This window comes from Natator depressus, chromosome 5 (genome assembly GCF_965152275.1).
Source record: "Natator depressus isolate rNatDep1 chromosome 5, rNatDep2.hap1, whole genome shotgun sequence".
Lineage (NCBI taxonomy): Eukaryota > Metazoa > Chordata > Testudines > Cheloniidae > Natator > Natator depressus.
This window is the reverse complement of record NC_134238.1, coordinates 4,570,566-4,593,318: the sequence shown is the minus strand read 5'-3', so window position 1 is coordinate 4,593,318 and position 22,753 is coordinate 4,570,566. Positions and strand designations below refer to the sequence as shown.

The window sequence follows — 22,753 nt, the reverse complement described above, 5'->3', positions numbered from 1 at the left end:
TGTCTAAACTTACAAGAATCATAGAATCATAGAATATCAGGGTTGGAAGGGACCCCAGAAGGTCATCTAGTCCAACCCCCTGCTTGAAGCAGGACTAATTCCCAGTTAAATCATCCCAGCCAGGGCTTTGTCAAGCCTGACCTTAAAAACCTCTAAGGAAGGAGATTCTACCACCTCCCTAGGTAACGCATTCCAGTGTTTCACCACCCTCTTAGTGAAAAAGTTTTTCCTAATATCCAATCTAAACCTCCCCCATTGCAACTTGAGACCATTACTCCTCGTTCTGTCATCTGCTACCATTGAGAACAGTCTAGAGCCATCCTCTTTGGAACCCCCTTTCAGGTAGTTGAAAGCAGCTATCAAATCCCCCCTCATTCTTCTCTTCCGCAGACTAAACAATCCCAGCTCCCTCAGCCTCTCCTCATAAGTCATGTGCTCTAGACCCCTAATCATTTTTGTTGCCCTTCGCTGGACTCTCTCCAATTTATCCACATCCTTCTTGTAGTGTGGGGCCCAAAACTGGACACAGTACTCCAGATGAGGCCTCACCAGTGTCGAATAGAGGGGAACGATCACGTCCCTCGATCTGCTCGCTATGCCCCTACTTATACATCCCAAAATGCCATTGGCCTTCTTGGCAACAAGGGCACACTGTTGACTCATATCCAGCTTCTCGTCCACTGTCACCCCTAGATCCTTTTCCGCAGAACTGCTGCCTAGCCATTCGGTCCCTAGTCTGTAGCGGTGCATTGGATTCTTCCATCCTAAGTGCAGGACCCTGCACTTATCCTTATTGAACCTCATCAGATTTCTTTTGGCCCAATCCTCCAATTTGTCTAGGTCCTTCTGTATCCTATCCCTCCCCTCCAGCGTATCTACCACTCCTCCCAGTTTAGTATCATCCGCAAATTTGCTGAGAGTGCAATCCACACCATCCTCCAGATCATTTATGAATGCTGACACACTCTGTCCCCCAAAACACACTGTCTCTCTCCCCCCCTCCACACACACACACTCCCTGTCACACATCTCCCCCCCCCCCCCGGTCGAAAAGCAGCTGGCAATGTAGTAGGATGCCCATGGAACAATGGGATTGGGAAACCTGCATCACGCAACGTTGTGCCTGCCCCATGAGGCATTGAAAACCCTTCCCAAAGCACCCTTGGCCAGTTGCACAGTGGGATAGCTACCACAATGCACTGCTCTCTTTGCCGTTACAAGAGCTGCTAATGCGGATGTGCTCCAGCGTCCCAAGGAGTACCGGGTGGACACTCAACAGCGGTTTAATTCCAGCGTTTTAATAAAAGTGGTATCACTTGTGGCGCAGAAACTTGCCAGTGTAGACAAACCCTTAAAGAGCTCAATCCAGTTAAGTTTATAAAAGAAAAAAAAAAAAGAGATGCAATTTGATCATTGTCTATAGATATCTATGCAGGGAGGAGATATCTAGCACTAGGGGGCTCTTCAGCGTAGCAGACAAAGGCAAAAAACAAAATCCAATGGCTGGAAGTGGAAGTTAGCAAAGTTCAGAGCGGAAACAAGTTGCAAGTTTTTAACACAGTAATATCGATCACTGGAACAGCTCACCAGTCCTGATGATCATAGTGATCCCCTGTGGCCTTGAACTCAATGAATCTGTGTTGGATTTCAGTCTGTTATTACTTGTAGTATTTTCTTGTGTGAGTAAACTGGATTGTAAATGCTGGGGGGCAGGGGATTTTGTTATTATCTCTAGGGCATTTTAGGAAGGAATTATACAGAGAAAATGTACAAAAAACATTAAACAATCTTTTCCCTAAAGACTTTCCTCCCCTTCCTTCACTTCTGGAAGTGAAAAGAAAAAAGAAAAGGAGTACTTGTGGCACCTTAGAGACTAACCAGTTTATTTGAGCATGAGCTTTCGTGAGCTACAGCTCACTTCATCGGATGCATAGCATATTGTGGAAACTGCAGAAGACATTATATACACAGAGACCATGAAACAAAACTTCCTCCCACCCCACTCTCCTGCTGGTAAAGTGATCTTCAAGTAGGGCCATTTCCAGCACTAATCCAGGTTTTCTCACCAACCTGGATTAGTGCTGGAAATGACCCACCTTGATTATCATGCGCATTATAAAGAGAGGTTTCAAAGAGGGATGGGCTATTACCAGCAGGAGAGTGAGTTTGTATGTGTGTATGTGGGGGGGGGGGGAAGGGTGAGAAAACCTGGATTTGTGCTGGAAATGGCCCTACTTGAAGATCACTTTACCAGCAGGAGAGTGGGGTGGGAGGAAGTTTTGTTTCATGGTCTCTGTGTGTATATAATGTCTTCTGCAGTTTCCACGATATGCTATGCATCCGATGAAGTGAGCTGTAGCTCACGAAAGCTCATGCTCAAATAAACTGGTTAGTCTTTAAGGTGCCACAAGTACTCCTTTTCTTTTTACGAATACAGACTAACACGGCTGTTACTCTGAATTCTGGAAGTGAGTAAGGATCATCTTTGAACAGAGAGCATTTGTAAACCTCTAAAGAAAATCTGTGCAATATATTGTTTTCAGCAGAGCTGAAGCTCATGGTATCTTCAAGCCCTGTTTTGCTCTGACCTTCGTCTGTTATCACAGCTCAACAGAAACATAACATTTTCTCTGTAGATCCCACTTTGAGAGCTCAATGTCTCAGCCTGCCACTGGCCATTCCAGGTTTGAGAGGAGACTCCCTAATCTGTTGACCCATCAGAATATGCCCAAAGGAGTGTCTTGCTTTCACCCTTTGCTAACTGTTATAATATGAACAGTCTAGGTTGGGGACCCCCTCTGAGATACTTCAAGACTTCCGGTCTTTGGAAAGTAGAAAGAACCTAGAATATCAGTCTCCAGAAGCTTTAGAAATCCTGGAGAAACAAAAGCATTAGGATGCTTGCAGGTCACTGTCCATTATAAAGGCAATGGCTTATCATTACTATTTATTGTGCCCGAAGGAAATGAGCCATCACTGATTGGCAGAAATTGACTACAGTTTAAATCAGGCTGGAGCACCATGCTTCATGAGTTGAATCTGGTGGAAGATGTAATGAACATATGTTTTTAATATGCAATGACAAAGATGCAGATGGCTGAAAATGCAGTTACCAAATTGTTAGAATCTTGTCCTGTCGCTTCTGCATTGTGGGAACCTGTAGAAAGACAATCAGAAGAATTGCCAAAGCAGAGAATAACTTACCCTGTGGAGTTTAGTGAGTGTGATGCACAGATGTGTGTGCATCTGCAAAGATGGTGGAAATGGAAGAATTTGTGGGAACTGTAAAGTCCTTATAAACCCCAGGTTGGAGACGGATCAATAGCCAACCTCAGACCTTCAGATTTATTTGCTAAACTGGCAAGAGAGTTCAAGTTCACAGACCTTGACCTGTCCCAAGCACATTATCAGGGAACGAGGGAAATTTCTTACTATGAACACACACAGGGCTGCTTAGGTATGGAAGTTACCATAGGGCATAGCCAATGCACGAGTAGTAGTTCAACAAAAATGGATTGGGTGCTTTGGGGTTAAGTTGTGCCATCTGTTACTTAGATGATAGGTAGATAACTGGGCAAGATACAGAGCAACATATATGATACCCCAAAGAAGTCAAACATTTTAAAAATCTCTCCAAAGAATGTTGTGGGGGCTGATATATGGGGAGAAACTTCCTTCCCCATCCCATGGGAATGTCAGAAGTTAGACAAAATTGAGGTGTGTATCCTGGATGTAGTCTCTGATAAGAATGGATCCAGATTGCCCATGGGCCCTTTAGTGATACTTCTGGAAATAGTACAGTGTTTCAGTGTAGATCCATAGCTCCTTAAATATCATCCATACATCTCGCAATGACCAGGACAACCAGTGCATTACATGCCACCATTTGACACACACTATTATGTAGATTGACCTCCTTCTCTGGGTCTGACTCAGACTTTAAGGTCAGAAGGGACCATTGTGATCATTAGCCTGTCCTGCACATCACCGGCCACAGAACCTCACCCATTCCTGAAATAGACCCCTAACCTCTGGCTGAGTTACTGAAATCCTCAAATCATGATTTAAAGACTTTGAGTTACAAAGAATTCACCATTTACACTAGTTTAAATCTGCAAGTGACCCATGCCCTATCTAACTTGTAATTTCATGTGCAAGTTCCTTTAATATTCATGGATGCAGATTATCCAGGCCCCCCGATGTAATCCTATTAAGTTGTTTGACTTTTACTGTTAGGGGGGCTTATTCCTTCACCCACTTACTTCCCTGGTCCTTCTCGCATGAACAGAGAGCAACAATACCCGAGGTCCAAAGGTGCAAACAATTCGATGTTTATTGGGGTGAACTTCCAGCAAGCATGATTCCAGTTTCCTTCCTTAGTATCTCCCTTCCCAGCTCTGACACCACAGTGCCTTACACCTGTGTCCCTGTTCCCATTCCTGCCCTTAGCCAAACATGATTCCAGTTTCCCCACCCCCATTCCCTGTTCCCATTCCCTCCTTTAGCAAAACATGATTCCAATTGCCCACCCCCATTCCCTGTTCCCATTTCCCCTCCACACACCCACCCACTTCCTGATTGACTGCAGACTATACAGTAAAACTTGAGTTCTGCTTAGCTATACCTTAACCAATCATTTTCCTGAAATTTAACTAACCAATCCTAACATATTGTAACATGATTATGTAACCAATTATATCCCACCACCTTAATTAGTTTACACCCAGCAAAATTAATTATACAGCAGACAGGAAAAATCACAGAACCAGACAGAGATTATACAGACAAACAATGGGGAAATGGGGACTACAGTGATAGAACAAACACAGAAATGAGGATTTCACATCCCAGCTATTGATAAGTGAGTTCTTGCCAGACAGGATGCTATCAAACTAAGTTTCCTTTTACATCTTCTAGGCGCATCCTTTTCTCTGGAGGCGATAGGCATTATCAGGACAGGATTGTATCCTAACAGCCCAATAGCACCTTCTTTCAATGTGACTAGTTTGAAATGTGAGGATGTGACCGGTCGCTTCCCAGTTTATGGCTGCCTCTGTTGCTTAGCCAAATGCCTTAGCCTAAGAACAGTGCCTCAGACTGTCACAGTGAGAGAAGGTCCTTACACCAGCAGAGAGTGATTTTGATTCTCTCTTTTATACCTCTAGAACTAGCCAAGTGATAAGAATACACCTAAATTCTTGGAGTATAGGCCTTTACAGACAGGCCTGAATATATATATCCTAACATTTACTTCCACCTTGGATGTGGTTATTTCTGCCTCCATATTCTCATTGCCATTGGCCATGCTGCCACTACCCCCAAAGTGTTCATTAGCTTCATTAAAAACTGAGGCAAAGTATTTGTTTAGGTGTTGGTCCATGTCTAGATAATCTTTACCCCATCCTCAGTGTTTAGTAGTCCCACTTCTTTCCTTGTTTTCTTCTTATTTATATGGCTAGAGAACCTTTTACTATTGGTTTTAATTCCCTTTGCAAGGTCCAACTTTGCTTGGCTTTTGGCAGTTCTCACTTTATCCCAGCACTTTCTGATCTCCAAGAGGTAGCTTTCCTTGCTGATCCCTCCCATCTTCCAGTCCTTGTAGGCTCTCTCTTAATCACCTGTTTGAGATGCTTACTCATCCAGCTTGGTCTGGAACTCTTTCCTTTGAATTGTTTCCCCTTGTTTGGGATGCAGGCTTCAGATAACATCTGCAACTTTGACTTAAAGTAATTCCAAGCCTCCTCCACATTCAGATCCTTGAGTTCTTCAATCCAGTCCACTTCTCTAATTAATTCCCTTCATTTTTTAAGGTTAACTCTTTTGAAATCAAGGACACTTGTTGCAGATCTATTTTTGTTTATCCTTCCATTTAGTTTAAATGGAATTAACTCATGATCATTCAAACCAAGGTTGTTTTCTACAACCAGTTCTTCCAAGGTCATCCACTACTCATCAGTATCAAAGTCTAAAATGGCATCACCTCTTGTTAGTTCAGCAACTATTTGGAGAAGAAATCTGTCAGCTATCACATCCAGGAAAATCTGGACCCCACTATTATTAATAGCAGTTGTCCTCCAATCTATATCTGGGAAGTTAAAGTCTCCCATAATCACACAATTCCTAGTAGTATTTATTTCATTAAAAATATTAAAAAGGTCTCTATCCATATCCAAATCGGATCCTGGTGGTCTGTAGCACACCCCAAGCATTATATCAGGAGAACCTCTAGTAGCTTTCTTCCCCAAAGTGATTTTGGGCAAAAGAGACTGTCTTATCCATTCCATCACTAATAATTTATTTACAGTCCACCTTATAATTAATATACAATGCTACTCTACCACCTTTGTCTTTATTTCAATCTTTCCTGAACAGCACATACTCTTCAATACCTGTACTCCAGTCATGACTTCTGTTCCACCATGTTTCTGTTATCACTATAATATCTGGTTTCACTTCCTGCACCAGAAGTTCCAGTTGCTCCATTTTGTTACCCAGGCTCCTTGCATTGGTGTACGAACATCTTAACTGTTGTTGCTTGGCTTTGCCCACATTCCTTGCCTGATTGGCTACAGTCATTCTACTACCAGTATCACCTATTTGACTGGACATTAAGAGGAAGGATAGTGCTGATACCACTCTTCACTCTTACCCCAAGGCTTATCTAAGTTCAGGCCCAGCAGCCAGCCAGGAGCTCTTCCTCACTGCCCTGGTCCTCACCAGTCCTGAGCTGTCCATGGTGCAGTTTCCTTTGGTCAGCCAGGAGCACCATCTGCATTCCTCTGACACCAAAGAGAAATGGATTATTTCTAGGTTTGCAGCTCCTTTTATATGGCTCTCCTGGGCCCCGACTGGCTGCTCTCTGCAGCCTCTGTGATTGGTTGCTTCCCCTGTAGCCACTCTAGGCTGCTTGGAGGACTCTTCTACTGCTCCTTTTCTGGGATGGGTGTGGTAAGACTCTGAGGCCTCCATCAAAGGGTCTCTGGCCCTAGTCCACCCCATCTCACACATACACAAAGTCTGCCCTCCCTTCTTCCCCCCTACCCCCCCCCGAAGTGCTGTGTCACCAGGCATCCATCTGCTTCCAAGAAACCACAAAGTCAAATTACAAACACTAAAGATTCGTGAACTTTGGAAAGCATCAGCTCACTGCTCATTCAGGGTTCCTTGAACACATCAGAAATCTTAAAACGTAGGCAGCACTGATTTATCTGAAATAATAGCATGCAGATATGGTTATACAAGATAGGCACTTTTATAGATATCCAGTATCTACCACCACCAGACTTATACCTGGAATTGTAGAATGAAGCTTGCATGCTAAAAAACAATCTGGAGCTAACAAACACTTGACCACTTGATGGCACTGTTAAATATTTTGTCGGTCAAGAACGCAAAGCAAATGTGCCAGATTCTCAGCACAATGACTGAGGACAGAAACCCACAAGTCCAGCAGGTATTAAATACTACTATCAAGAGTCTAACTTAAGCTGAGTAAAATAAGGGGAGGCAGGAGCAAGAGTGCAGTTTTAATGCCTCTCATTGTGCCTAGTTGCTGGTTTTGAATGTGTAATAATAATACTTGGCATTTGTCTAATTATTCATTTCTCCAAAGTGTTCTGCAAATATTATTTAGTCCTCACCTGGCCTGTGTGGTAGATAAGAAGGTTACTTAGGGTATTTTTTAATGTAAGTGGGGGAAAAATAGAATCAAAAGCTGCAAAAGAATTCTACCTAAACTGGTTCCGTGGTGGTAGATTGGCTTGCATTGCTGCTGTGATAATCTGGGGGCCAGGGAGTAGGGCTAGAATGGGGTTCTCTGGACAAATTCTTTGGTGGCCTCAGACTGCAGCCATCAGCTCTTGCTGTACTCTCATACTTTTTCCTAAAATACTTAATTAGTTTTGGGGAAACAAATAAATATGCACATATACATATTCAGATAATTATTTATTGCTAGCTAGTAAGTCTGTTGTGAAAAGTGGTATTAACAAACATAAGAGTATCACTATTCACAGCAGACTTACTCAGCCCCAGAAAACCTGGGGACAAATTAAACCCTGGATGTGGGGGGCGGGGATTGGGGAAGGCAGCAGGGGGACAGAGCCCGAAGCCACGTGGCTGCAGCCTGGGGCCCGCCACACTAGGGCTGAAGCCTAAAGCCTCAGTGAGCCCCACCATCCCTGGGAAGGTGGGGAACTCACCAGCTGCCTGCTCTTCCAGCATTGTGCCCCAGGTGTCTTCGGAGGGGGGCAGGGCCCAACCCCCGCTGGCAGCCCCAGCAATCAACACCAAGACAGTGCATCCAGGAGCACAAGGGAGGAGGAAGGGCTGCTTTGCCCCCTCTCTCCTCCAATCATAGCCCAGGAGGCTGTGGCTAAGAAAAGCCCTAGGTGGCCGCATTTGAGAAATGCTGGGCTAGATGCTGCACCCATTGTAGTCAATGGCAAAAGTCTAACTTTGGTGGTGCGGGATGTCCCTTAATAGGGTCTGATACTGCCTGAGTGTGCAGTGGGGTCAGGGGTACAGGTTCCAGGCGTGGCTTACCTCAAGTAGCTCCCAGAAGCAGCGGCATGTTCCCCCTCCCACTCCCACTCCTACGCGGAGGAGTGGCCAGGCAGCTCTGCGCGCTGCCCCGTGCACAGGTGCCACCCCTGGAGCACAGCGAGGAGCCTCTCTGCAGCCCGGTATTAGGCACCTGTCTCTGAGAGAAGGGCAGGGCATAGCACACAGCCCTGTTGTCGTCATTGCCCATTGGCTGGCTTAGGCGGCTCCCGTCGGCTAGCGTGCTGGCTTTTGTGGTTCGCATTTTTAGTCACCTGTCTCTCCCCGTTCATTGTATGGACAGCCCAGGTGCCTAACTCAGCTTTGTGGATTGCAGTGTTGTTCCTGGCTTTTAGGTGCCTAAAAGTTAGGCACTGTCACACTCAGCATTGCAAAGCCGAAGCCCTTTCATGGAGCCCGCCCTTGGTGTTTGTTGGCCCTCTATGAATGATAATACCTCACAGGAGTGTTAGTGATTAGTTAATCAGTGTGTGCCGTGCTTTATTCTTAATCATTTCTTGAGTGCTGACACTGTGCTCTGCACTGTACAGAACATGCAGTGAGATGCAGTCCCTGCCCTATAAAAGTCGCATGCAAGAATGCATAGAGGGCAGGGTGAGGTGATCTAAAAGAGGTGTGGCCAGGCACAAGGTATTGGCACTATGAGATGAACAGAGAGTGAAGTATAAGAGAGGAGGTCAAAGATGCAGGAGGAATGGAGCCTTGAATCAGGACAAGGTGATGGGGAAGTCTGTAAAGGGATTCAGGGAGGCAAGTGACATGGACAAAGTGGGGGGCTAGGAAGATGAACTTAAGAGCAGGATTTTGGAAAGGCTTCAGAGAAGAGATGCAGCAGTGAGGGCAGCCAGAGAGGAGAAGGTTGAAGCAGCTGGGATGAGAGAGTTTCACCACTTGGAAAAGGATTTTAATGAAAGAAACAGAAAGGAAGGCATGGAGTTTTTAGAAGTGTTGGACAGCAGAAAGCAACAGGATTTGGCCACAACTTGTATGGGGGTGGGCAGAGAGGTTGAAAAGTACACCAAGGTCATAGCAGAAGAGATAAGGAACACAAGAACATAAAAATGGCCATATTGGGTCAGACCAAAGGTCCATCTAGCCCAGTATCCTGTCTTCCGACAGTGGCCGGTGCCAGGTCAATAGCCCAGAGGGAATGAACAGAATAGCCTGATGGCAGTGGTAGGGTAGCCATGTTGGTCCCAGGATATGAGACAGACCAGGTGGGTGAGTTAATATCTTTTATTGGACCAATTTCTGTAGGTGAAAGAGACATGCTTTCAAGCTCCACAGGGCTCTTCTTCACGTCTGGGAAAGGTAATCCCAGAGTTGAAGAAGACCTCTGTGAAGCTCAAAAGTTTGTCTTTCACCAACAGAAGTTGGTCCAATAAAAGATATTACCTCACCCACCTGGTCTGTAAAAGATAGAATTGCACTGAGCTCATTGGTATGAGCACAAGATGTTTCTCAAGGAATCCAGGAGAGTTTTGACTGCTTGTTTGAATTCCATACAGGTGTTTGACTCTAAGGTTGTAGATTTACTTCTCATTGTTCCAGATAATCATCAAATGATCCATCCCCTGCCACCCATACCTAGCTTCTGGCAAACGGAGATAGTAGAGTTGTCAGTGATGACCAAGAAAAGAGGGAGAAGAGAGGAGATGTTTTGGGGGAAGGTAACTCACAACGTGCCATATCCAGTTCGTGTTGGCTTTGCTAAGTATTATCTGAGTCCACAATGGGAGGTCATTTGGTCACGGTTTCTCTGACAGCTGGTAGTGTTCATAATGGCATGTCCATGGTTGTGTGCACATAACATAATGGTGGAACTACTACCATTGTTATTGTCAAGTAACAGTTTTTAAAAATAGCTTTTTAAAAAAGCAGATCAAAAAAGGGGCTTTCCATTCCCTCCGCCGTCCCGTCCCGTTCCCCCCCCCCCAAAGAAAAGCCTGTTCAGTTTAAGAAAAAGGCCAGTTCTGACATACAGCCTAGCAGACTCAGCCCTGTAACATATTCCTTCTCCCTTTCTGGTCTTCAGCCTTGATTCCTAATTAGACATAGATCTCATTTTTATGTCCTGGGAGTGTAACTCCAGAACAAGACAGGCATTCCCACAGAGCAGTCACTGTTTTCGGGAGTGCACTTTTTTAGCCCTTTTTGCCTCTGTCCTTCTCTACCTCTGAACCTCTCCTCTTGAATACAATGACAAATGTTTGCCGTTCCAAACATTACCTAGCTCTCTCATTTCCCTTGCCCCTGCTGGATCGATGTCTCCTACGTTCATTTGCCAGCCAACATTTAGAGTATGAAGCATGGTTCCTTGACAGCTTGTTTCTTTAAAAGTAGGTTTTATATATCGATCCACATGATTTAGGTGGGTGGCCTCTGATGTGTGGCAGAGCCCATGGCAGAATTATTAGGTCTATCGGAGAGCTCAGGAGATGCATAAATTACATCCTGACATGTGAGCTGTCATTTCTCTTTTGAAATGTCCAAAGCACTAACAAATTCCTGTTTCCCCCCTCCTGCATCACAACTACAGGTTCTGTGCTTTCTAAACAGAGTCACTGACAATAACCTTCATTTGATGAGAAAGACCAGGAATTAAAGCCCAGGCGGAGTGTTAAATTATGATATTCAAACATCTGAATTAGCATAATAATAAAACAACCCAGAGTTTGTCTACAGCAAATTGATTTGATGCATCAGACTTTGCGGTTCTTGCAATGCCACATTTTACTGACTAGAATGCATGAGCATTTTCTGATAATGGGAAGTATTCATGCTCTGTGAATTCCACTCATAGTCAGAGGGCCCTAACCGTGAGATGTAATGGCTAAACCCTTTCCAAACTGGCAGATTTCAAAAAGTAGTCAACAACAAGGAATTGCCATTGAAGGAGGGAGTTTCTAGTAATGTTCCATGAAGATCGGTACTAGACCCAACGCTATTCAATATTTGTATCAGTCATCTGGAAGTATTTATAAAAATCACTGCTTATAAAATTTGCAGATGACACAGAGATTGGCAGAGTGGTAAATAAGGATGCCAGGCTGGTCAGAGAGAGTGATCGGAATCTCTTGGTAAACTTGGCCTATTCAAATAAAATAAGTTTTAATTCCACCAAATGCAAATGTATACACCTAGGAAGAGGAGTGAAGCTCATGCCTACAGAATTGGGGACTGTATCCTAGAAAGCAGTAACTCTGAAAAGGACATGGGAATCATTATGGACAAGCATCTTAACATGAGCTCCCAGTGTGATGCTGTGACAAAAAGAGCCACTGCAATAGTTGGATGTATGAACAAAGGAGTAGAGAGTAGGAGTAGGAAAGGGATTTTACCTCTGTGTTTGCTATTAGTGAGACCAGTACTGGAATAGTGCATCCAGTTCTGGTGTGCACATTTTCTAGGATATTGAAAAATTGGAGTGGGGCAGAAAAGAGCCACACAAGTGATTCCAGGGCTCGAAAAAAATGCCTTACAGTGGGAGATTTAGAGAGCTCGATCTGTTTAGACGGCGAGGTGATGTGATTATGGTGTGTAAGGACCTTCCCAGGGAGAAAATACTAGGTACTAAAGGTTCTTTAACTTAGCAGAGAAAGGTGTAACTAGAACCAATGCCTGGAAGCTGAAGCCAGGCAAATTAGAAGTTAGACACAAATTTTTAGCAGTGAATTTGATTAACAACTAGAACAACCAACCCAAGGAAGTGGTTGATTCTCCATCTCTTGACATCTTCAAATGAAGGCTGCATGCCTTTCTGAAAGATATGCTTACGCCAAACACAAGTTATTGGACTCAGTACAGGGATAGCAATGAAATTCTCTGGCCTGCACTATACAGGAAGTCAGACTAGATGATCTCATGGTATCTTCTGGCCGTAAACTCTGACTTTATGAATTACCAAGTATGGAGTTTTTTTGAAAATTCTGGCATTAGTTTTGCTTGGCTATGGTATGTACTGCATGTACACAGATCCAGGAACCACAATTATCCGTTAAGGCTTGTGTCACCTTGGCATAGTGCTTCTGTTCTGGTCGGTGGGACAGAAGCACACAGTGGGCATATGGGTTCTAACAGTGGCTCCTGTTTAAATCTCTCTCTCTCTCTCTCCTGGGACACTGGCCATCTTGTTCACATATCACTGGGATGCTCTGTTAGGCAGAGCATAGTGGAGGAATGAGCGTTCAGGGGAGCTGAGCTTTCTTCATTTAACTCCCTGTGTGGTCTTGTGCAAGTCACTTCACGTTTCCTTTCTCGGTTTCATCATCTGTAAGAACATGATAATACTCAACCTACCGTCCTTCAGGGGGTGCTGTGAGGATTAACTAGTTTAGAGTCTGTGCATGCTCAAAGTACTGTAAAACATTATAAAACTGCTGATTATTATTATTTCAGCAACCCTTGAAAATGAGCTCAGCACACTGCCAAACTTCCTGCACTCCTCGGAAAGAGTCATTCTTTTCCAAATCTTTTGGGGCAATTGGACTACAGCAAACTCCATAATGCTGGCCAGTTCCTTTCTTAGGTGCTTCTGCACTCACAATGCTTCTAGCACTAGGTGATGTTTTGTTCATTTGGGGGAAATGTGTAGGCATTCACTTAACTTCTATTGTCAAAGTAGTTTTAAGGCAAGTATAAATCTCAATCACTCATAGGGGCACCATAAACTTCTGACTTTTGAACTGATCCTGCTGGTAAGTAACCTGGGTTGCCCTTGCCGTACCTCTCAAGCACATACAATAGCTTAATCCTTTGGCTTTTGAAGAAACAAAGCTTACAGGACTAAACACCAGCAAACAGAGTCATCAAAGAGTGAACACATCTAAGGCAAAAAGAAAGGGAGTACTTGTGGCACCTTAGAGACTAACCAATTTATTTGAGCATAAGCTTTCGTGAGCTACAGCATCCGATGAAGTGAGCTGTAGCTCACAAAAGCTTATGCTCAGATAAATTGGTTAGTCTCTAAGGTGCCACAAGTACTCCTTTTCTTTTTGCGAATACAGACTAACACGGCTGCTACTCTGAAACACATCTAAGGCAGACAACATAAGTAAAATATTCATGGGCAGCTGAGAGCTCAGACACAAGCAGCTGTTTACAAATGTGCTTCCCTGTGTTGGTTTTCTTTTTAGATTGGATTTGGGGGGGCTGGAAAGGGCAGATTTTCAGCAATAGCCAGGATGTTTTGATGTAGCTTGGAGATTTGTTGTGCCATGTTGACGGGAAAGCTTTTTCTCTTGCTTTCATATGATTGGTGCATGGTGTGTCTTGGATCAGAGTAGGCAGAGTGTGAGATGTAAGGGTATAATATTCTGGATTATTGAGCCCTAGAAAGAGAGGATGATGGATGGACTTATCACACTAGGAACCATACGACTGGGTTATTAATTCAGGAATCTCTTCCTTGCCTCAGGGACAATAGAGACCATTCTTTGAAAATCTCTGCTTTGATGCAAGATTCATCCCCAAGCACCATGACTTCTGTCTAAAAGATATACTGTTGGCAGCGGTAGTGTAGCCATGTTGGTCCCAGGATATGAGACAGACCAGGTGGGTGAGGTAATATCTTTTATTGGACCAATTTCTGTAGGTGAAAGAGACACGCTTTCAAGCTCCACAGGGCTCTTCTTCACGTCTGGGAAAGGTAATCCCAGAGTTGAAGAAGACCTCTGTGAAGCTCAAAAGTTTGTCTTTCACCAACAGAAGTTGGTCCAATAAAAGATATTACCTCACCCACCTGGTCTGTAAAAGATAGAATTGCACTGAGCTCACTGGTATGAGCACAAGATGTTTCTCAAGGAATCCAGGAGAGTTTTGACTGCTTGTTTGAATTCCATACAGGTGTTGGACTCTAAGGTTGTAGATTTACTTCTCATTTTTGGAAAAGCTCAGATTCTCATGAGAACTCTTAGCATTTATAAGGACACCTTTATGCAGGGGCAATGAAGGCATTAGAAATGCCTGTGTGTCGTATGCAGTGTTGTAGTAGCGTTGGTCCCAGGCTATTAGAAAGACAGGGTGGGGGAGGTTATCTTTTATTGGACTAGCTACTGCTGGGGAGAGAGACAAGCTTTGGAGCTTGCACAGAGCTCTTCTTCAGGTCGCTGAGTGTATTTCCCAGACCTGAAGAAGACCTCTGTGTAAGCTGGAAAGCTTGTCTCTCTCCCCAACAAAAGTTGGTCCAATAAAGATGTTACCTCTCATCTTGTCATTTTAGAAATGCCTACACAGACAAATGTTTCAGACAGCAGCAGCAGTTGTTTCTGAAAGCTAGTTCTGATTGTAATGTTATGGGTTCACGGGAGAACTTTGGGTTTAGATAGACCCTTTAAAAGTGAAACAAGATAAACATTACTCAGACCCTGATCACTCTTCTTTTCCTTCTATCCATTCTCTTAAATGGTTCAGTGGCTTTCATTACACCTTTGGTTTTCTATGTAAGATCTTGTGGCTTCCATCACCATTATTTCTGAGTGCCTTGTAATGAAGGCTACCTCACAAACTGAAGCAGTGTAGTGCCACTCTAGCTTGTTCCAGGGGATGGGCTCTGGGTTTGTTGTTCTGACTGTGAAGTAATTGAGACATATAATATCATTGGTTGCTGTCAAGTTATTATTTTTTGAGCCACCAGAATGTGCCACTGTGTATTGAGTTGGATTTCAAAGCATCAAGAGCTTCAGTCTTCATATTGCAAAAAGAAAAGGAGTACTTGTGGCACCTTAGAGACTAACCAATTTATTTGAGCATGAGCTTTCGTGAGCTACAGCTCACTTCATCGGATGTATGCATGTATGCATCCAATGAAGTGAGCTGTAGCTCACGAAAGCTCATGCTCAAATAAATTGGTTAGTCTCTAAGGTGCCACAAGTACTCCTGTTCTTTTTGCGAATACAGACTAACACGGCTGCTACTCTGAAACCAGTCTTCATATTGGGCACTGATACACGCGTATGACTGCTTCCAGACTCTTAGCTGTCAAGTCCCCATATCTACTCTAGTCTTTAAGGTGCCACCGGACTCCTCGTTGTTTTTGTGGATACAGACTAACACAGCTACCACTCTGATACAAAGCCCATTTGCATACCATTCCCTGAGGTACAGCACCATTGAAAGGAATGTTGCATGTTTAGTAGATTAATATATATTTGCAATACTAGTACTTATTTGTAATAGTTTTATCAATGAATGGGTGGCTTCACTTATTCTTCAGATGTGTAGAGAAATCTATACAACGTAATCTCAGAACTTTGCCCCCTCCCTCAATGTGGAGGAAGATATGCACAACTTGCCCCCCCCCCCGTTAGAAATTGCATGAACTGGGCTTAATAATAAACAAAACAAGTTTATTAACTATAAAAGGCAGATTTTAAGTGATTATGAGGGATAGCAAACAGAACAAAGCAGATTACCAAGCAAATAAAACAAAACACACATACTAAGCTTAAGATCTTAAAGAGACTGGTTGCAAGAAATAATTTCTCACCCTAAATGTTGTTTTAGGCAAGTTACAGAGTTTCTGTAGCTTAGAGTTCCAGTTATTTCTCTTTACAGACTAGATGCCTGTCTTAGTCTGGACTCAGCCCTTGCCTTTCCCACCACCACTCAGTTCCTTTGTCTCTTCAGGTACTTTCAGCAGTCTTTGTTCTTGAGCAGGAAGGCAATGGAGAAGAGTCCTGTTTGCCTTACTCCCCAGCCTTAAATAAGATTTTCATAAGGTGGGAATCTTTTGTTTCCCAGTGTTGACCTCCCTCTCCTTTTAGTGGAAAATTACTAGAAGTTCAAGATGGTGTTTAGTACCAGGTGACAGGACCACCTGCCCTAGTAGTGTCACAGCTACGTCCCAGGATGCCTCTCAGGAAGGAGAGAGATTAGTATCTTCAAAGTCTTATTGTTTCTTCCTAATGGCCCATCAAGGCTGGTGACCTGTTGTCTGGTGGGTGTGTCCCAAATACACACACAGTTGTAACTGTGACATAGTCAATATTCCTAACTGTAGATACAGAAATGATACATGCCTACAAACTGGATAATCACATTCAGTAAAATATAACCTTTCTGATGATACCTTGCAAGACCCATCTTGCATAAAATAGATCTCAGTTATGCCATATCCATATCATAAGCATATTTCCATAAAGAATATGGGGTGTAATGTCACACTCACATCATGGTGTGGATCTTCCTTTCTCTAGATGACTTCATGAAGCAGAGCCGGGGCATGCTCCTTCTGTACACCATGAAGAACCCCACCTTCCCTGAGTACATCTTCAGCAGTGAGAGTGGCATCATGTGCCTCGACATCCACAATGACCATCCCTATCTTCTTGTCGCGGGCTTCTACGATGGCAACGTGGCCATCTACAACCTGAAAAAGTCGCACTCGCAGCCAGGCTACAAGAGCTCTGCCAAGTCAGGGAAGCACACAGACCCTGTGTGGCAGGTGGGTGCCCCAGCGGGGGTCGTTCATTTCCTTTTACCTGCTGCGATGTTCAGTTAGATCAAGTTCAAACAGCACAGTGACAAGCCTGGGATGGAGGGACAGATGCTTTGGCCCTGTATGCGTGGTAATATTAGCTACTGATTGGTAACTTTCGGGGAGCGTCATAAATCCTATTGCAATGTACAGAAGTCCGTAGGAATTGGAGGAAATAATGAGCCAGAATAGCACCAAAACTTTGATTAAATAATTACTTTTCTTTCACTTTATTTGAGATTAGGGACCAACTTCTCTTACTAGGAGCAGCCAATCTCCTTTGTATGTTATCAATGTCATGCTGACATCCTGCATGTAAGGCTATTTATCTTCTAAAGGTAAAGGCAGAGGACCGGATTCTGGCAGGCACCAGGAATTGGGCAGGATGTACAGAGTGATTAATCAACAGTGAGTGACAGTTGTATTCTGGCAAGATCAGCCCAGTGACAGCCCGTTGTGCAATTGACTCTCACTGAGACCAGCAATACACTGCATTGGGGCTGAACATAAAGGTTTTTGCTGGGTCATTGATCACGACAAGCAGGCCATGCCCTCTCACTTTAGGCAGTGCCCCATAACAACCCTCCATGACAAAGGGTCTGCACAGTGGGTGATGTTTTATTGGGGCCAAGATGGGTGTGGTTGATCCTGTGTTAGAATTCTGGCATGTACCAGACAGAATTTAACCCACAAGTAATGGTTCCATGTTATTACAGCTTCCATTGAATAAAGTCCAAGAAGCGAGGGATCTAACTGCAGGGTATTCCCAAAGAGCATGGTTTTCTGTACAGCAAGTGACATTTATGTATTATTATTGTGTATTATTTCAGTTAATGCATCATACAGAAAGTCTGGAATTTTAAAGTCACTTAAAAATGTTCCTGTAGCAAATGTGATCTCTGGACCGGTTTACGTGGGGCCCTTTGCCATGAACCCCTGGCACCGCATTGCACCTACTCCACAGACAGAGTGGGAGAACGTTCCCCATCACCATCTCCTTCCTGCTGCTTTTGGAACTCGCTGTTACCACAACAACAACTGAGCCGAAGTAAAATAATACACTTCTCAGAATGATTGACAGGCTCCCTCCCGATGAAGGCTTCCTATAAAGGGCTGAGAGAGCTCAGTTGGAGGAGAGCTACAGGAAGCAAGCTGGCTCTTGTGGTGGGTCCTGGAGCAGTGGGGAAGAAGCAAGGGAGAAAGGCATCTGGGCCCCCGCTGCCTGCTTTGATCAGAGGAATAACTTTGTGTTACACCACGAGTTTTGTATTTGAAGACTAAAAGTGTGCTCTGAATCGGGTGACCAGATGTCCCAATTTTATAGGGACTGTCCCAACTTTTGGGTCTTTTTCTTATATAGGCTCCTATTACCCCCCACCCTTGTCCCGATTTTTCACATTTGCTGTCTGGTCACCCTAGCTCTGAAGGAAGGGTCTGTACAGACTTTTGGGCCTGGACTAACCTTCCTGGGCTGGGGAGACACGCCAGCAGCCTGCTTTCTTGTTACTGTGTTTCCAAAGTGCAAAGGGCCATTTCAGTATGTCCCCCTCTGCTGAAGAGCATCTGTATTCTTGGAGTAGGACTTGACAGAGTGAGTAACTGCATTATAAAGACAAGTGAGGTGCTAGCTTATTGCACAGCTATCAGGAGAATGGATTGTGTGCACACAGGAGACGGGAGACTCTGAACTGCAGACATGTATCAGTGGCAATGTTATCTCCTCATTGGAGAGAAAGGGAGCCATTAAGTGCCCTTTGATCTGAGTGAAGCACTTGTTGCTTAATCCTCGTTCAGCACTAAAAGGTATTATCATTTCGCCAGTGTAATTTAAGGACACCCATGTTCCTCTACAAAGCCTTTAGCTAGGTTGGGTACCATTTCTCTGTTTGGCCCAAATCCTGCAGTCCTTACTGAGGCATTACTCTTGGCAGGGACTGCAGAGTTTGGCCCATGACTTTTAAATAAGCATTAGAAAGGCAATGGGGAATTCTGCCAAAAAATTAAGATGCGCTGTTCTGAGCCTCTGCTCTGAGCTGACTGGCTCTTTCTTTTTGAAACAATGCCTGTATTTTAGCAATAGAGGGAGAAAGTGGAAAGTGAATGTTCTTCGGAGTAGAATACAAAGTCTGACAGTTCTCTCATTTTTATCACTTAGTCTTCAGGGAATTAGTATTATCGTAGGAATCACAAGCATTTTCATAAAACAAAGCTAGTGTTAACATATCACATTATTACATGCAAAAATCTATGGCTAAAATTTTCTGACTCTGTTGCTTAAGATGACAAAATACAGACTCGCTTGCTTAACATCAGGTCCCTACGCTTCTGGTGTGTACAGTAATGGCTTCCTTTATATTGAGAAAGACTCTTCCATGTATTGAGCTCTATCTACCCCAATATAAATGAGAAAGTTCTGGTTTATGTCAATGCAATGTTCAGGTTACACGTTCAGTCACAAAGGCCAGTAACATATTAGGCCACTGATTTATCACCATAAACAGGGATTGAAAACACATATACCTATAGACATACAGAATATCTATGCAGTGCAGCCAAATTAACATAGCTGTTGGAACCTTGGCTCTTATACGTCCTGACTCATTGTGATTCTAACTTTGCAATGTTGCAGTAACTTCTGCTATCCTGACAGGTGTCAGAGTAGCAGCCGTGTTAGTCTGTATTCGCAAAAAGAAAAGGAGTACTAGTGGCACCTTAGAGACTAACCAATTTATTTGAGCATAAGCTTTTGTGAGCTACAGCTCACTTCATCGAAAGCTTATGCTCAAATAAATTGGTTAGTCTCTAAGGTGCCACTAGCACTCCTTTTCTTTCTGCTATCCTAAGACACAAGGCAAAAATCGCCCATTCATAGGAGGTTAATATAGTTCTTTGTGTTTAACTTGCTAGTCTCTTCCTTAAAAAGGGAGAGAAGAAGATTGCCTATGTTTGATAATGGTATTTAATGTTAATTAGACCTTGAGGTTCACATCTTATGTGAGGTGAATGGGTTGGGTGGGGGAGGGACAAGGCCACTAATTACCCATCTTTATTGGTGTTATTGTTTGGCCTGAGAGAGTATGCAGGAGTCGTGACTGGAGGGCAGACGCCTAAAGAGAAAATGTACCTTGGAGCAGAATTAGGGGCAAAAAACCCATTTAAATGGCAATAATGATCCAAGAGATCAACACCCTTGTGTGTATCCAGTTCAGGGCTAGTTCTGGGGGGGCTTGTCTTTGCCTAAGCTCTCTAAGGAGTATGCATCCCCCTTTACTCAAGCCTGTGGGTAAGTGCCACAGTCTGGTCCCTAAATGCAAAATCTGTGATGCAAAAGTGGTGTAGGTTCTATAGGCTGAGCTAACTATCTCTGCAGATGCCCTCTGAGCACCCTCCCCAAGCAGTACTGTCACCCCACCAAGAGGATGTTCTCCTTGGCAAGGACTCTCTCTCCTCATGCAGTTTCAGACTTCAGCCGTTTTTACTTTGGCCCTGGCTTTTTAAAAAGATGATGGCTATACTTTTTTATAGTGGGTAAAAAGTGTTGTTTTGTCACTTTCCCATCCCTGCAAAGCAGTTTAATGGACTTTGCTCAAACCTTTCAGAATAATTCACCTTTAGGCACACATCACTCATGGACATGTTCAGCTCCAAAGGTTTGGAAAGTTTGGAGTCTTGAGCGTGCGAAAAAGGGGTTGATCTTAGAAGCTGTTTGCAACTGCAAAGTGTATTTCTACTGTGTAAAATGGCGTGTAATACAGCTTCACACTCAGCAGAGCTGCCACCTGTGTATGGCTCTAATCATACGTTAGCATCAGAACCAAGGTTTTAGTACTACTCCTGGTAACAATGCGGAGCCAGCACCGTTGTGGCAGCTGGTCTCTGACTCTGCTTTGCTCGTCAACACAATCGTTAACCAAGTTCCAGTTGCGGAATGTTGACCCCACACTGCAGAAAGGTGGACACTTCAATCAACTGTGTTTATGGTACGTCTCAATGGGGGCTCACTAGGTCGACAGAGCACAGCTGAATTTTTGGACCCAGTTAGAGTTTCCAGAGCTGCCAGTTAAAAAAACCACTTCACATATTAAATCTGATGAGGACTCAGTGAGGCAGCCTAAACACAGGAGCCCAGCCACTCTTCAGGGGAAAGATATGTACTTTAACTACTGCAGGTGTGATGCTGGCTTTATAATATGTCACACATACCATTCCATTTAAACTAGATACTAATACTTAGGAGGGGAAAGGACAAGGCAAACTCTTAACTGCATGAAATCTGCCAAAGGAAAATGTGGGCAGAGTATCAGGGAAAATGGCCTAACTCTGAGGTGTAGGAGCTTGTGCAGTAGTGTCTCCAGAGGAATTGTGGAAGCCCCATCTTTTAGGACTCTGAAATAAAACACACTTGAGACTATTATAGGGAAAAGTTCAGATCCTCAGTGATATTTAGGCATCAACTCTCTTTGAAATCAATAGGAAGTAGGTGCCTAAATACCTTCTGACGTTCTGGGCCAAAGTTCCTACAGTGACAATGACAAAGACAAGAAGATCTAAAAAGGCTTTTGCATCTCTAGTTTCTATGCTCTATCTTGGTTCTTGCATGATTCTATAATGAATCTTGTGTCTCACCAAGCCATTCCCAGTCCCTTTTAAAAAGATGTTCACTCTTATTTCACTGATGTCAATACATTGGTTCAGTTACAAAACAGGATCACAATCAGCATATGCCATTGTTCCCCTTTCCTCTCCCCCTGCCTCCCACTGAGCACAGCTGCACAATAACAACCTTCCTTAGAGCCGGTTGTGTTAACTGTGCTTAAGAGTAGGATAGGTGCTTCATCGATAACCCACTGTCGCACCAAGTAACCGTTACCCTTCTGATGACTGGCAATTTCCTTCTAAATCTGTCACATTAAAACCCAGTCAGACAAATGGCCTCTGTGGCTGGTTTCTGTTTATGAGGTAGGATCCGAAGCAGCAGAGTAGTTTGCTCCTTCAGCTTCAGGCTCAAGAGGAGTTTGGTGGAAAAACAGAAGGGAAGAAGGAAAGGTTAGAAGGTTGGCAGCACGGTGAATAGATAAAGGTTAGCATTCTGGGAACGGTCTCAGCTCTCCCCCAGGTGCACTTGCAGTTAATAGAGCTGTTTATAGGTTCTCCATGGTTACTTTGCAGACATATCGAGCCACAGTAACCTTTATATATATTTACTGCCACCTCCAAAGCTTAGTGTTACTAGGGGGTCTTTACTGAAGAGGGCGAGACCTGTGCAGACAGTAATTTGGAGAGGAGGGGAGAGTATGAGAGATCTGAAATCAGTAAAGCCGGAAAGAACGGTAAGCTGGAGTTCAAGCAGACAGGACTTCTTGGGTGGGCTTTAAAGCTGGCAGATAGGTGGATGTAAACAGGTGGGATGAGGGAGCAGGGCCAGCAGCAGGCGGTAAGGACTGTTCAGCAGGAGAGAGTCCACATAAACAAATCAGAGTAAGATATGCAAAAAGAACATCAGACTAGGATTTATCTCAGAGCTCCCACTGGGAGTCCTGCTTTCCCCTTCCTCTCTCTTCAGCAGCTTTTCTTACAGCCCTAGCCTTGAACACCTGGTCAAAGAAGGGGGAAAGAGAAGCTGGAGTTAACCCCTTGTGTACTGGGGACCAGGTAGTGCCTATCACAGAGATTTTGCTGGCATGTGCATAAAACTGCTGAAGAATGAGGAGAGCA

General features: G+C 43.9%; 1 protein-coding gene across 1 annotated transcript in view; it reads left to right on the top strand.

Moving 5' to 3' along the window:
- The window catches only part of DNAI1 (dynein axonemal intermediate chain 1), a 263,518-nt gene that overhangs the window by 81,569 nt on the left and 159,196 nt on the right, over window positions 1-22,753 (top strand). The window contains exon 13 of the mRNA XM_074952263.1: window positions 16,758-17,005. Coding sequence (XP_074808364.1) covers window positions 16,758-17,005 — 248 coding nt within the window. The remainder of the gene's footprint in view (window positions 1-16,757; window positions 17,006-22,753) is intronic.